The 16,570-nt window shown below is 34.0% G+C and overlaps 1 protein-coding gene across 14 annotated transcripts in view; it reads right to left on the bottom strand.

The window, feature by feature from the left end:
- Window positions 1-16,570, bottom strand: part of LOC111044004 (homeobox protein homothorax) — a 400,612-nt gene that overhangs the window by 323,811 nt on the left and 60,231 nt on the right. For all 14 annotated transcript variants that reach the window (XM_039426696.1, XM_039426698.1, XM_039426701.1 and 11 more), the window contains exon 5: window positions 4,075-4,125. In XM_039426696.1, the coding sequence (XP_039282630.1) occupies window positions 4,075-4,125 (51 nt within the window). The remainder of the gene's footprint in view (window positions 1-4,074; window positions 4,126-16,570) is intronic.

Here is a 16,570-nt window from a genome sequence, read left to right as displayed (position 1 = left end):
GGGATTTCTTTAATACAGCTACAGCTATCTACTGTAGAATGCGGTGGAGGAGGAGAAGTGGCAGCAATGTCTTTCTATCATTCCTACTCAGATATTTATTTATTTGTCACATTGTGTACAAATACTTAACATGAGGAAAGGCACAACAGACGTATGCCCAAAACTGTCCCATTTCCAATTTATACTATACTTATAATGTGAATCTCATTATACAGAGAGATCAGAAAGTCGAGCACATGTGAATGAACCTTTTCAAAGTATTGATGTGCGCGACTTTTCGATCTCTCTGTAGTATTTCAGTGTTTTCTTGTGGAAATCAAAATAATAATAAATAAATAATTGTACACTATCACTCTAGAATACTGGTATAACATATCTTGAAGATTATGAGCATCGCTGGTAAGCACCATACCGACATGATCAACTCGTTCACAGTTTTTTATTAATTTTTTTGTGATACTTGAAGCCCGGCCTGGAGACGAATGTTGTCCCTACCATACAAGCCCCAGCAGCCATCGTAGGTTCTGTATTGAATGGAGTCCAAGCCTTATACATTTTTATGAGACGTGGAACAATTGGATGCTTGTACATATTAGTACTTATTAGAGCCATTCCGTGCTAGAACAATAGAACAGGGTTCAACTATTTCAGCTATCACGAATACGATTAAGACTTCCAACGACTTCTCATTTGAAAGTGAAATTAAGCCTGGTGTCATATTTTTCAAGTGATATTACATTGATATTCGGCGGCGTGATTCATATGTGCTGTGATTCTGGCTTGTTACGAACAAGTTCGGCTTTTCAAACAAAGCTACACTAGTCTGTCTGTAGTCTCACAACAAGCATAATCTGACAAACATTTTTTTCTTCTTTCCAAATAACGTATGTATCCTAATGCTGAATGTTAGGGTGGGGGAAAGGTTGTAAGGGGTACTAAAGAGATCATTGATTCAGTAAACAAGCAATAATTCAATTATGATTCAATCAACGAAAAATAAATTCATTGCCAAATACAAGAAATATTTTTACAAATAAAATATCGTTGAATTACAATAGTTTTTGGCGTGACTGGAAAAAGAAGCCATGAGCTCCTGCCACGAGTTCTAAAAATAAGAAATACATTTTTTAACCTAATAACGGCAGTACAAATGATACAATAATTCTGTTGATGGATGATAATCTATGGATGTTGAATTTTATCAATAATCAAGTATTTGATAAACAAAATATAATGCACAGAGAAATAATATAAAAATTATCGAGTTTTAATAATTTTTACCCAATCAATATTGCCAAAAATTTGTGATTCATCCAACTCAATTCTCAATTTTAAAATAATAGGTTTGTTTTACCCACGATTTTATTAATCTCAATTTTGTTCTTGTTATTTTATCCTTAAATATACAGGAACAAGTCAAAAATTATCAATTAAATTTTAGAAGATTGTTAATATTTCTCAAAAATGAATTAATTTTTTTCAAAATATCAATTTAATATTTTTCAATTTAAAAAATGATTAATGGGTGCTTGGTTGATGAAAGTATACTGTTATATAATATTACCTTTACCTTCAACCAGACTTCTAGACAAAGTACATTCGGTTATCTCCTAATCTCTAAGATTTGTTACCGGAATATCAAAGAAATTCTTCAAAAATGTATAAAGAATAAATATTCAAATTGAAATTTGAATTTGAAAAAAAAATTTGAATTTGAATGTATTCAATAGGAATGAAAATATTCATTCAAAATAATATTTTTCGTAATAACTCAGATGTTAGAAATACAATACCATGGTTCTGTACCAAATAAAACTGTATAATTTGACAATATATGTGTGTTTTTATTTCAAAAATACAATAGGTGTAGGAATCTTTGGGAATCCATTAAACTGTTTGATAGATAAGTGTGTTCCCAAAGGAATAATAACTCAAGTTATATAGTGTAGTATAGTTTACTATTGCTATGTTGCACTAAAGGGAACATCTCCACAAAAATTGTAATAGCTTTCTTTTATGGACCTGTTTTATAACCCAGTGTTGACTACCTACAAAATAAAAACTGTGTTTCTCAAACTATCAACAAAAATACTAGTTCCAGCTCCACTAAATCTTCCAGGCTCTTAATTCCGAGACGATGTTATGTATGTCTAGCAAACTATCTAATTGTTGAATTGAAAAAGTAATAAAGAGATATAGTTCCAACAGAATTACATTTTCATGTATAACCTGACAAATAAGGACCTGTTTTTTTGTTACTAGATCTTTATCTAGTGGAATTTAATCTTTCAATCAAGTCTTTTGTATTTCTTTCATAAATATTGAACATAGCTTACATCATGTTACACTTCGTGACGTGTCGACAAGTCATTCCCTTGAATGTGAATATCAATTCAATATACTAATAATGATTAATGAAATTGAAACGAAAGTTCTCATATACAAAAATAAGTAACAAAAGACCAATATTGTAATGTTATTGTATTCTGTATTTCGTTGTTGAATAAATAAATAAAGCTTGTAAATAACTTATTCAGTTGGATGCAACTGAGAGTAGAGGGAATTTCTATGAGAACTATCTTCGGATTGATAGAAGAATAAATTGATTTATTCCTGTGTTTTGAGTCCCAAAGCTAATACATTGTAAGGCAGATAACAAAGAGGCATTTACAATATCCAATACAAAAACAGGATTTAATGGCGTTCAGAGCGCAGATCGTGAAAAAAGCGATCCCTAAATGAGTGGAGCACGTATTTTACGATGCGTAAAATAAATCCCCGAATATATTTCGGGTTGAGCCGAGCGTTGGGAACGAGACAAGGATGCAAAGCACGACATTTACACATGTTTTTGCAACGAATTAAGAGGAGACGTCGATGACTGAGAGTTTTTCTCGCCTTCTCCGATTGGAAAAAGCGCCGCTTATTATGTACGACGCGTCGTTATCGGCCTGCCGAGAGAAATTCCTAATTACACAGACGTCCGCGCTGGCTTGGTGGCGAATGGGGAAAAAAGTATTTAGCGAAACTGTTAAAAATACAGATGTGGAATTGAAATTCAAGAGTGGTGAGCGACGGGGTGGATGGACACTATTTTCCCTCTCCCTCACAAACCTGTTCTCCCTTTCAAAAAATAAAGAATATCTGCACGGTGATGATGTTGATGATAATGATAATGACGTGTTGAGGGAGATAGAATAGAAGAACTTGTAGAGAGAGAGAAAAAGAGGAATAATGAGCCGACTTTGATTTCTATAAGTCGAAGACGATTCATTGTTCGCTTTATTTATTATCGCTTTTAATTAATTACAAACGATATAATGAAATATAATTAATTGAATTTTCAATTCGTTATTCTACCATATCTGTGATCGAACTGCAAAAACGGTCGCTCCCATACCTTTTATGTACAATGTCCCATGTATACATAGCTAATGAAAACAATCGTGAACCTGACAGTAGATATTCCAATGAAAAACAACGCAGAAATATGCTAAAAATAAAATTTTATTCGATTTATGTAATAAGTTATCGTAGCGGAATTCCATCGAATATGTCCGAGCAACATCACGTGATCTGTTCAAGTGTAAATGAGCAACTCATGATGAAGATAAATTGCTTGGGAATGAGATGTTTTTGCGAGATTTTATTCCTTGCTACACTGAAATTCAGACAGAACTTGTCTTTTACTAATTCTGATTCTGTGCGAGATATTAATTAAGTAAAACGACTGGACAGCTCTAATAAGCTATCAGACTACTTGATTATTCAGACGAGCTGACAATATGTTTAGGGTTAGTGGCTTGGAATGGTCATCTACCAAATCGAGATTTGTTCTCATTAGTAAAGTTAGCCATGGTATACATGATCGGAGTCTGCCGATTACAATGAAAGCATTGGTAATATTGATTGATTTGAGCGACTCACAAAGCACAAACTGATTGATTTATCATATCACCAAGGACATATTCCATGTTTTCATCAGGTTCCTAGTGAATACCATAGCACAGTATCCTCAGGTACTTGGATAAAACTTGCAAAAAATAGTACAGTATGGAATAATGATAGATTTACCTTTTCCAATTCTAAAAGGTGAAATCGTAGAACTTGTATTGCTTGGACCATCTGAAACAGAAACATACAAATGATTTTTAAAGGAACTGAATTGTAACAATATCTTATAAAAAATACAAATGTACCAATCTCCTTAAAAGCTTATGTTCTACTACAAATTAAAACAAAACACTACATAATACTATTTTGACAGTTGTCGAGAACCACTCAAAAAGGTTAAAAAATATCTCAGTAGCCTCAGTTTTTCATTCAAATCTAGAATTCATTCATTATATAAACCTTTAAAAAATCAAATCAAATCAAAATTGTTTATTGTCATCACAAAACAAATTGTATAACAAGGCCAAGTACATTTATAATGTATAACATTCTTTATTCATCAATACATGAATACGTTCATGAATTTACGTTTCCTACGATGAAATTCAGTTTCCTACAAATTCATGGTGAATATTGTCGATTAGAGTGCACTCTATAAATCTAGAATTTATTCATGATCTAAGCCTACTATTTCAATTCCCTCCAAATCCAAGATAAATATGTGATATTGTCGATCAGAGTTCATTCTATAAATCTGGAATTTATTCATGATCTAAACCTACGATTTCAATTCCCTACAAATTCATAGTGAATATGTAATATTGTGGATTGGAGTGCAATCTATAAATCTAGAAATTTATTCATGATCTAAGCCTAGGATTTCAATTTCCTACAACTTCGTGATAAATATTTGATATTGTTGATCAGAGCATTCAGCATTCAATATCTTGAAGTCTTTGCAGACAAGTAATTAGAAGAAGAGGGGAAACCCAGGTTTGTAGCCGGTTCGAAATGAATCCATTAAAACGGCCGTTATACATTGTTAGAATGCCTGAAAGCACAGGCTTAACGAGAGTTTAAGTTTTATGACACTTGTTTCGTCCGCACGTCACAGCTCAGGCGGCGGGAGGGTGTTACCTGCAGGGGGGTTGTTAGGGGGATTTGGGGGGTTGTAGAACGGGGGGGGGGATGGCTTGGCGCGCAGGTGTAGTGTTCTTCTCAACCTTTAATGTCTTCTCTCTTATTTTTGCGTGTTTATTGCGCAGTTTTATGCGTCTTCCCATGCTAATAAATGAAGGCCCACATGTGATCGACCAGACATGGGCTGTGGCACACTGTGACTATGCCAGCAGGATGGCACACAATGCTTGCACACTGGCACAAACCGAAGTGCAAAGGTGGTGCAAGATCAGCAATCATCAACATGGACTAGAAGTGTTATTGGTTCTTGCCGATGAAAATTTAGGAACTGCTTTGATAGAATGCTAAATTGATAAATAATGCTGCATTATAATTTTTGTTTGTAACACATCTTAATCTGAGTAGAAGGTATTACTGAGAAACACTATTCATGAAGATTGAAGAGTTCAACTATTGATTGAGAATCCAGACGAAAACCACTATAATTGTCTATTTATTGAATGAAAAATTATGTTCATATTCTTGAATGGTATCGGATCAGAAATATAAAATACAGGGCTGACTAATGGCAGTTGGAATATTCCAATAAAATCCAGGTAGCTTAGAATCACGAGATATAAATAAAAAAATATAAGAAGTATTCAAGTCATCGTTACAGATAATTCACCTTCACTTATGTTCAACAATAGTTTTGTGTCCCATGACCCCCACAGTAGCAAGCATATGTTTTTTCCGAGGATGACACCCACGCGAACTCTAGGCTTGTGAGTGGGTGATGAGACGGATGCTGAGAGATGAGTGGACCCACAGCTGTAGGTGGGTTCCGAACCACCGGTTAGCGATTTCAACCCTATTCATTATAGGAATTAAAACTCCAAAACAGGATTCTCATTTGATCCAATTCTCCTTCAATCTCATTATTTGCAACTTTATACTTATTGGTTGGTTTAGGATTATCCTTCTTTACTTATCCAAAGAACTGTAGCTATTTCTTCCCTATTTGAGTATCATCCTCCTCCACTTATTCAAAGAACTGTAGCATATTCAAGAAGTAAATCATCTTCCAGGTATAACATTGATGAAGTCTATTAATTACATCTTGAGGTGTGATTCTTTTGTTTTTCAATTATCACGTTATCTTCAAGGTTAATAATTCATGTCGGGAGATAATTAATGTGTCGGTTGGGCATGGCAGGAATCATACCATACCGGCTGACATGCAACGAGTTGAGATTTCACTCTGTTATTAAGGTGTCAACGGAGACTCTATTCGTTATTGATCTCTCTCGCCAATAAATAACAATAATAATTGGGAAACCGCGGTGAAAAAGTTTATCCAACACGGCTACTGTGCCATAATTCGATTACCAGTGTAATAACTGTTAATTAAAATATTATAATTAATAGGGTACAGTATCTATTCATCTATATGATATATGAGAGCATCGTACGATATCAATCTTGAGCCACAATGTATCCATCAACCAAGTATAATGAGGACAGTTGAGCGTCTATCTTGGAACCAACCTCCTCTTCCATCCATCTAAATATTCTCAACGTCTCCGCAACAATATTTAGGTGGCAGGTGTGAACGCCCATTCCCAAGCCGCTATCAACTTGTGAAATTAATAAACTGTATCCACAGACAGTGTTTATGATTGCATAGACTACGAATTTGTCTGAGGTCATCTTAAATGATCTAAATGTACTCATTTTCTGTCCTTAAGATTATTCATATCACAATATCAGATTGTTCTCTTAATTACCCTATATATCTCTTATTCAATTCATCCCTGAAGGGGTCTTCGAAAATGGATGATTTTCGATTCAATGACAGTAATAAACATTTCTTTGAAATTTGTAATTTTCACTTTTAAATTTTTCTCATAGTCTGGTTATTGAAACTTCCAAATTGGAATACGTTGTTTACCTATATTATACGTGTTTTACACCAATTCGTATGAGTTCTAAAAATTAGAGTGTAGTGAACGTGTTACTTCATTTCAGTGTATTTTATCCATATCAAATTAATAGAGACACTTTTGATGATATAGGTGAAGTATATTGGAAATTATATCTGGACTTGTCTGATGGTTTTAGAACAAACCAAGACACTGTTAATGAAGAAAAGGAACATGATCGTAATGAAATTATCACACAGTCTTTAATTTTTACATCAACATCCTATCAATTTCCTAAAATTTTTCTAAATTTCCTAATTAACTATTCTCCTAAGAAAAACTAAATTTTCCTAACTAAACTAAACTTTCCTTCAAGGCTGTGCAAAGGCTAAAAATAAACTTTCTACTAGTGATATTAATTTTTCAAATATTTTCTATTTGTATATCATCAAGCTATCAAAATGAAAAAGTTTTCTCAGGAAAACAATTTTTCTCCGATCATTACTTTTTGAAAAATGAGCGCCTAGAGTTTAAATTTTTGGGACAAAACATTTCAAATTTGGTAAGAGATAAATCCATGAGATCTAGAGGATTGATTCTTTATGGTATTGTTGATCTAGTAAAACAAAAAATTGTCTGAAAATATCAATTTTGATAAAGTTATTAAATTACTAAAAATTACCAAAAATATCTTTTTGTTCAGTTATTTTTGGTAAATTGGATAACTTAATCAAAAATTTATAACAAATCGAAAAACTTTGAAAAATATCACAAGTAGAAAGTTTATTTTCAGCCTTTGCACAGCCTTAAACTAAATTTTCTCAACTAACTTTTCCAAACCCCAAAACATCTCATCCCGTCCCATCCCATTTCCATTCATTGAAATAGGTAATCCTAACCAATTTGAAAATAGTACCACAGAATTACAATATATATATATATAAAAATATATATATATAATATATATATATATATAATATAATTATTATATTATATTATAATTATTATATAATAATATATTATATAAATTATAGGAGTTTTCTCTGATAGTACATAGTTGTTTATGTAAGATTAAGTATATCTTTACAAAAAGACACTGAATAAATTCTAATCGATTTGATTTCGTAAATTACACGGGACAGTAGGGAGGAAATAGCCCATGAGTTGTTGAGATTTCAAGTACGGTACGGGAATGGGGTGGTGCATCACATTGGAAAAATCTCAAAAAAGTTTTGTTGAAATACCGTGAATAAGGGACTGTTTGTTTCAATTGTTGAAGAGGTCTGGTCACACACAACCTGGTACCGGGAGGAATCAGACGATAAAGAGAGAGAGAGTGTGAGAGAGAGTAGTGAGGAGTGATAAGAGCGCAAAGGAAGAAGACAGTGGTGTTGTTATCAGTGCAATGCCAGCAGGTAGGCAAGTTCGTTTCCGGAACCGGAATAGAGCGATAGTCCTTGCGCAATGCTCTATCGCCCCTTCCTGCCTTTGTGTGTTCTGGCTTTCCATTTTCCCATGACTTCCTCCCTTATCACACTCAAACACACACTCACACACATAACAAAACCTCTGTGAATAATAGCTGATAACGAGCCTTCGACGGACCAACAAACCTGACCTTGTTAGGGTATCTCTCTTGAAATTTGTTATTTTAAAGGTTTGTTATTCCACCTTCATCAATTTTCATTCCAGAGGATCAAATACTGTACACAATTATTTTATTTGGCAGCGTATTTGAATGATAATCACCATAGTTGTATGCCCCCTATAATTTGAAATGTCTATAATATCTATTATGATTGTTTTTACGATAGCTTTATTTGATCATAATTTAAATGGTAATCACATAAGTTGTATGCCCCTTATAATTTGAAATGTCTATAATATGTTTTTACAATAGCATTATTTGATCACAATATATGATTCATATTCATTGAAATTTCTTTACTATAAGATTATATTTCGTTATAAAAATATGCTTATTTACCTGTAACCAAAATCGGTATTATCAATTCCTACTTCTCTCCATTTACAATATTTTCTATATATAATCAATTCACATCAAATGTGGAGAACACTTCCCTATGATCAACTGTATTTACACACTAATTTATTGTGTTATACAACCACATTCTGACAAATAATTGACTGCATGTTGTTGTATTTGAAAGTGTGTTGATAATATGAATTAAAATATAAATCTGTGTACCTATTTAAATTATTTCGTCACGACATGTTTCGGTTACTTATGCCATTTTCAAGTCATTAGTAGCCGAAACATGTCGTGACGAAATAATTTATAAAGGGTACTCAGATTTATATTTTTATTGAAAGTAGGCCCAAAGGAAAAAATTAAAATTAGATGACTGTGTTGAAGTAATATATCACAGTTCAAAATGGATCAAGAAACCATCATATTCAACTGTTTTTCCCAAGCATTTAAATCTTCCATGAAACATGTTAAAAACAAAGTACTTTGCCATGTTTAGAGTTTCTGGAATAAAACTTAAAAATGAGCTAATTGATCCCGGAAAAATAACATGAATAAAATTCAATTCAGTGACAACTATTTCCTGCTTTGTAATACTGTGGAACTTTATCGTAATGATGGTTCTCATTGAGAACTTCTCAAAACATGTGGATTTCGTGATCTTACACTTGACTGACTAGCCTACATGGTTTCATTATGGTAACCGGATTCGCGAGTTTATTCGACTTATCACAGTTATTTCTAGAAGCATTTACACCAGTTTCACTCGTGTTATCGCTGAGCACTTGTTTATTAGTAAGTATTTTTTGTAGTTTTTTCCACAGTCGGTTGGACGGGAAGATGGTGAAGGGAAGGGTAAACGGAAAAGAATCCCCGGAAACTCGCAAAGTCTAGTTGACAGGCCGAACGAACAAATGTGGAAACAAATCAATGTCACCTCGAGTGCATTGTATTTGTAAAATGTTTTCTGTTGTATTCATACGGCGGAACACTACTGGGCGTGACAAGTCTCACTTACTTACGCTCAATTGTGACTTAAAAGTGACTTAAAGTCACTTCAAGTGCGCGTGACTTTCTCAACTTCCAGTTCTCCGCCAGAAGCAACAGAAACGGCAAAGCTTTGATATGTGCAAAGAAGCCGATAAACACATGTTATCCCGCTAGGCATTGCCATGATTGAAACTATCAACGGCTGGTTATTGGACAATTGCATGGCTAATTCCCGTACTCGGACAATTAACGTTGAAAATAGCCTCACTCTGTGAAATTAAATTGCCATTAATCCATAAATTCTAGAACTAGTGCACTTCAAAAGTGTTTCAAAGCGCCTCTAGGAGTTGGTAGCGGCACTTGAAAATTACTGCAAGTTGTGATCAGAACAATTCCTCGATGCCATGGACTAGATTCAATTAGGAGATACGAGACAGATAAGATGTAATGTTGATTGAAATCATTAAACACTGTCGCAATCGGAACTAACGCTTAGTGCAGGTATTGAACTGCATTAATCTAATATCTACCTCAAGTGAAAATTCAGAGAGGAGCTCAATCACATCTGACATTATTACAAGATTTAGCATGTTTCAGAAAATATTCAATTCCAATGAATGCTTCTAGTTGAAGTATCAAGAAATCTCACATTTATTTAAGAGATAAGATAAAGGAACAATATCCATGTTTTAAAAAATTGAAAAATATTGTCCATGTATTAAATCAAAACTGATGAATAATAATTTATTATTGATGATAACTGCTGGAAAATGATGATCATTCATCAACACACAAATTCAAGATTTCACTCTTTGGAAGAGATAAAGCCTAAATTGATTCACTGATTGGTAAAAATGGGTTCGTGCGGAGTACAGACGAGTGATAACAATTGATATTTGAGGTGATGACCTTGATTAGCATATATTAACAAGTTGTATCCTGGTGGAAATCATTTTCTAACAAGGAAAGCGCAGCACAGTTTGTGGGAAGAGAAAAGTAGAGCGGTGATAGTGGAGAGAAAAGGATTTCCCAAGGGATAGAGATGCGGTTGTTACAGGAATAATGAGAGAGCGTAACACGAGGCGAGGACTTCCCACCTAATGAGATGCTGATAGGTTCTCAGGGGACGCCAGAGAGAGCGAGAGAATGGCAGAGAGAGCGAGAGAAAGTGCACGCCGACGCAGGGCGTAGGGATACAGGGATTGGCAACTGCTAATAAATCAACTTACCCCTCTTTATGACAGCTTTTATCAAATCCTGGACAAGCGACTGAGCGCCTGCGTCTAGAGGTCCTTACCCTCTCCAGCATCCCCCTCATTCCCACCCCCTCACAATAGATACCACCAAGAACAGCCACGTAATTAAAATTTCCTACTCAGATACGGAACGTTATGCGTCCGAACGTTATCTGCCTTATCACTGATCTTAATTACAGTCGTTCGTTCCTTTCTTAAAGCCTTCAATGGCGCTGGCTGGATGCTTTGATTCCAGCCATCAGCTACTAAACCCCTTTAACGGCTACTGAAAACACTGTGTGCATTTTGGTGAATGCTTCTGCAGATCTCTACTCTTCAGAGCTGTCTTGAATGGGATCCATGGACCTCAATTGAAATTTTAGAGGGCTTTTCAAGTGAGGATGATGCTGTCTAAGAACTCAGTTAGCCTACACTTTCTTTCTCCTAACACTAATATGAATAATTTATTGCTTTTATTATGTTGAATAAAAAAGAATAAGTGAACTAGACAGTATCATAATATGCGCAGCAACTTTCATAACAAGATTCTCCTAGTTAAAGAATCGTACATGAATAACAAGTTTCATACTTTCCTATGCTACTGACAATACTAATTGATAATTGCAATAAGGAGATAATAACTTATGATACTCAGCTTTCAGCTTTGCTTATGATCTTATAATACCTCTGTAGCTCTCACCAAAAAGCTGAGAGCTACAGAGGAATTATAAGATTATGAAGTAGGATAGTAAAAATTGTAACTAAAAATATTCCAACGATCGCCTTATATATTACATTATTATCCCTAATACAATAGATGATATGAACCATTTCCTGCTATTGGATAATAATTTCCCCCCTCTTTCTTCCAGCACACATCATCTTAGCAATATTTTCTTTTTATGTGTTGATATCATTGCTACTGTGTTTGTTTTGTTGTAGCCTATATTGCTTTTCCTCATTGTATTTTTATGTGTTTCGAATAAATTGAAAAATTCTTAGTAATATTGTCTTCTTTATGTGATAATATCATTGTTACTGTTATTGTTTTGTTGTATATTGCTTTTCCTCATTGTATTTTTGTGTGTTTCGAATAAATTGAAAAATTCTTAGTAATATTGTCTTCTTTATGTGATAATATCATTGTTACTGTTATTGTTTTGTTGTATATTGCTTTTCCTCATTGTATTTTTATGTGTTTTGAATGAATTGAAAAATTCTTAGTAATATTGTCTTCTTTATGTGATAATATCATTGTTACTGTTATTGTTTTGTTGTATATTGCTTTTTCCCATTGTATTTTTGTGTGTTTCGAATAAATTGAAAAATTCTTAGCAATATTGTCTTCTTTATGTGATAATATCATTGTTACTGCTATTGTTTTGTTGTATATTGCTTTTTCTCATTGTATTTTTGTGTGTTTCGAATAAATTGGAAAATAATTCATGAGTTTGCTTGAACTGAATTACTCGAGAGATGTGATTTCTGTATCTATTCTCTTTCAATGTAATATTGTGTGGATTGGGATGAAATTATGCTGGATTATCAAAAATATTAGACAACATCCTAGATGAACATTATGATGTTCAATTTCTGGGAATCTTCCCAGATACTAATCAATCAATCAATCAATCAAGTTTATTTTTCCTTCATACAATGCATACATGAATGTATAATTACATAAATACAATTGACAATTAACAATATAAGTAAAAGTAAAATAGTATTATTATTAAATACGGAAAGTCCCTGAAAAGGTTGAAAACCTGAGCGCAGGGGCCGAGAATTCACAACTAACTAGTGTGATAAAGTTTATGCTATTACTATTTGTGTGGTTGAGAAGTTGGTATTGTGATAATTATTCATATTAAATAAAATACTAAGAAATTGTTAAAAACCACAGATTTATTGATAGTTAGAAAGACCGGTTTCGGTTGTTACACCATTATCAATCTCTGATAAAATTTTTATGCTATTATTCCTGCTGAGAGAATGCAATAATTTGGTCAAACTGAGAGAAACGCATTTAGATAATAATGAGTTTCCTTTGAGATAAAACCGATTCAATAGGTAGTTGTGAATGGATCAGAAGTTTGAGTGACTCATCTTGTGACTGAACAAAGTGCATTAAGTTGAAAGTGAATGTGTTTATTTTCGAAGTGGGTGCATCCTGTGATCGGCTCATTAGAGCTGGCTGTGATGTGAACGTCTGACCGACCATCAAGGCGTTTTTTCGGGCCGGTAGTACGGGTAGTTTTCAGATCAGGGAATCATTTTCTGGTCAATGGACAGATCGATAGCCCGCTAAGAGGACCCCGGCTTTCTTCTTAAGCGTCCGTTTCGCTAACCAAGCGTTCATAACGAGGCTCATCCCGATCTCAGTTGACTTTATCACTATCTCACGACCCCTCCCCCACTCACCGCCTTTTGTTTTCAACTCATTGACAGACAATAACACCGATCTGCTGAATGAACATCCGACCGTTAGCGAATTTAGAACGACGCCATTGACACATTCATTGATGGTTGAGCGTCCGTAGCGGCGGCACCCACGCCGTTTTACTACCTTTGATCGTTTCCGCACCGCGGCGATTCAACGGCTGTCAATACGATATCAATGAAATCACCTCTCGATTAATTGTTATTTGTAGCAGGTTGCAATGGTTATGGGGCATGACGTTGCACTTCAAACCAACTGCAATTGTGAAACTGTGATTTCATTCTCCAGTTTTATTATACAGATTCCCCAGACAAGTATTTGCTATGAGTTTCTTATCATTTACAGCTTCAATAAATATAGAATAATTACTGAGTATTAATAATAAAAAGAATAAGTACCCTTTCATTTTATTTGATGATACAACCAGTTCCGGGTGTTATTTATCCTGTAATTGGCAACAAATGAAAATAACAATACAATCCCATCATCAAGTGTCCAAAAATTAATGATAATAGGATGAATACCCCAAGCAAGTCGTGTCATTAAATGAAATAAAAGGGTACTAGTGATTCTCATGCTGCATGAAAAACGTAAAGTAGACCCATAGAAATGAATGATTCACTAGCATTTACTGCTTTCAGACTGATAAGTTGATAGAATAAGCAGTATACGGTACTAGACTAGACAATTATTGATTTCAAAAAAGTGTATTCTTCAAGATTTCAAGATGCTAAATTCGAGACAGTTGATAGAATGAGCAGTAACGTGAAAGACTAGGCAATATTGAATTCAAGAATTTGTCTTGTAATGTTACATTACCAGACTGAAGAGGCAAGCAGTGTCTAAAATTGACGAAATCAATTCATACTCAATCAGTTGAAATTACAAAAGTATTACTTTGGAATATACGATTTTTAGCAAATACTCATTGATGAAGATTCAAATATCACTATGAAGCAGGATCAAACAACACTCAATCGAACGAATCATATTTCTAACATATTCACATTACTTATTTATTTATTTATTACAGAACAACGAAGACTACAGGCATTAAGCCCAAAATAGTCTTCACTACAATCACATCATATAATTCACTATAATTATATACACATCATATTCACATTGATGAAATACAATATAAATCATTCATATTTATATTAACATAATTCAATCATCAAATCATTGAATGAGCAGAGTTCTGCAGGAGTGTCAACAAACAGTCTGGTTGGACAGTTAAAATGACTTATGTTCTCCAGAGAATGAAATGGTAAATTTCACATCAAAACACAAAAAGTGTTTCAAAGTAGATAGAGTTACTCTATAGCCACAGAAACAAACTATTGAGGAGATGGGAATGTTTTCATTTAGCAAGCATTCCATTCATAAGTTGACGGAGGAGTCTGATTCAAATTAGATAGAGATTTTCTATGGTTGTTACTGTGGAGACAAATTGAGGATATGGGAATGAAGTTTTCTTCTGCCAAGCATTCAATTCATAAGTTGAAGGCTTCGTATAACAACAACGCATGAGGTGCGTGATGTTCTTTATGAGTGTAAGTGACGAGGCTGGGAATCAGGGATCACCTGATCATCAATCATTGATCGATGTCACACTACACCCAACACAGGTCAGCCCACTTCATTAACCTCCCGGCTGTGTCCCAATAATGGCACATGGCCCAGCATTCAGCCAAATATTAATGATTTTCCGGTTTGTCCGTGTCTGTACACACTTCCAAGGCATTTCCAATCACCAACACCTATTTTTAATGGGCTGCTACATTGTGGCCACTAATCTATTCCTACCTACAGGTGTGGTCGAGAGTCGAGATATTGGAGGAGGAGGAAGAGGTGGAGGATGATGAGGAGGGGGATGATGATGAGGAGGAGGAGGAGGAGGAGGAGGAGGAGGAGATACTGCTAAAGGTTGTGGTGGAGGAATGTTAATGAATATTTGACTGTATGAGAATGGGAAAAACGGGATATTCCATGATATATCCAAGTGAAGGACTGCAATGAAAGAGGTGACATTTAGCTACAATTATTAGCGATATAAGTGATAATTATATTTATTTTCATTTAATATATAATAATAAATTATAAGTGATATTTAGCTACAATCAACTTCGGGAAAAAATTAAAATTCATTCTGTATTTTTACAAACAATTCAGAATTATTCAAGTGAATATTATATTATCATCTCATCACAAAATAAACCACTAATTTATCACTACATTACTAGATCTCATGATTATTTTATCCAGAAAACTAATCAAGTTCATCCTTGAAAGTAGGCAATGTGCCATGATTATCATAAAAAGCTACTCTTCAATATTCTCCAGCACATCGAAGAACATTACTTTTTTTGGCTGAGGTATGATAATTATATATTCATCACTATTAGCGGATTAGATTCACTTACGAGTCAATATTGATTAATAGTGGGATGAGATGTTATTCTGTTGGTTATATCATGCTGGATAATAAAGAATAATTGAAAAAAAAGTTCTAGATCAAATATAAACGGTGTTATTTCAATTATGGAAAGGTTCCACAATATCAATTAGCAATTTATATAAAATTATATACAATACACAATTTCTAATTCTGAATATTGAAGCAAATTGAAAATATCTTATGTTTGAAACACCAATCACAGATAGTCTGATATAAGAGGTATCAAATCAGGAATGAAAATCAAGAGTATCTTATTTTGAAAGAGGATGACATTTAGTAATTCCTAATAATCCCAGCAAATGATAGAATACTGAATTAATGAAAAATATATTTTTTGGGAGTCAGAAGAATGTTTTTCAATCATTGTAATCATTTTTCGTGTGAATGGAATCGATGATGCGGCCGGTTAAAGTTGCCGTCCAAAGTGCAGTCAGAGCAGAGAGGCCAACAATCTAATTATTGTGTGTTTTTAAGGGACAGGTTATTGGACCGGGCATCACGAGTGAGTGGAACGAAATG

This window comes from Nilaparvata lugens, chromosome 4, assembly GCF_014356525.2.
Source record: "Nilaparvata lugens isolate BPH chromosome 4, ASM1435652v1, whole genome shotgun sequence".
NCBI lineage: Eukaryota > Metazoa > Arthropoda > Insecta > Hemiptera > Delphacidae > Nilaparvata > Nilaparvata lugens.
This window is presented reverse-complemented; position numbering and strand designations above follow the sequence as displayed.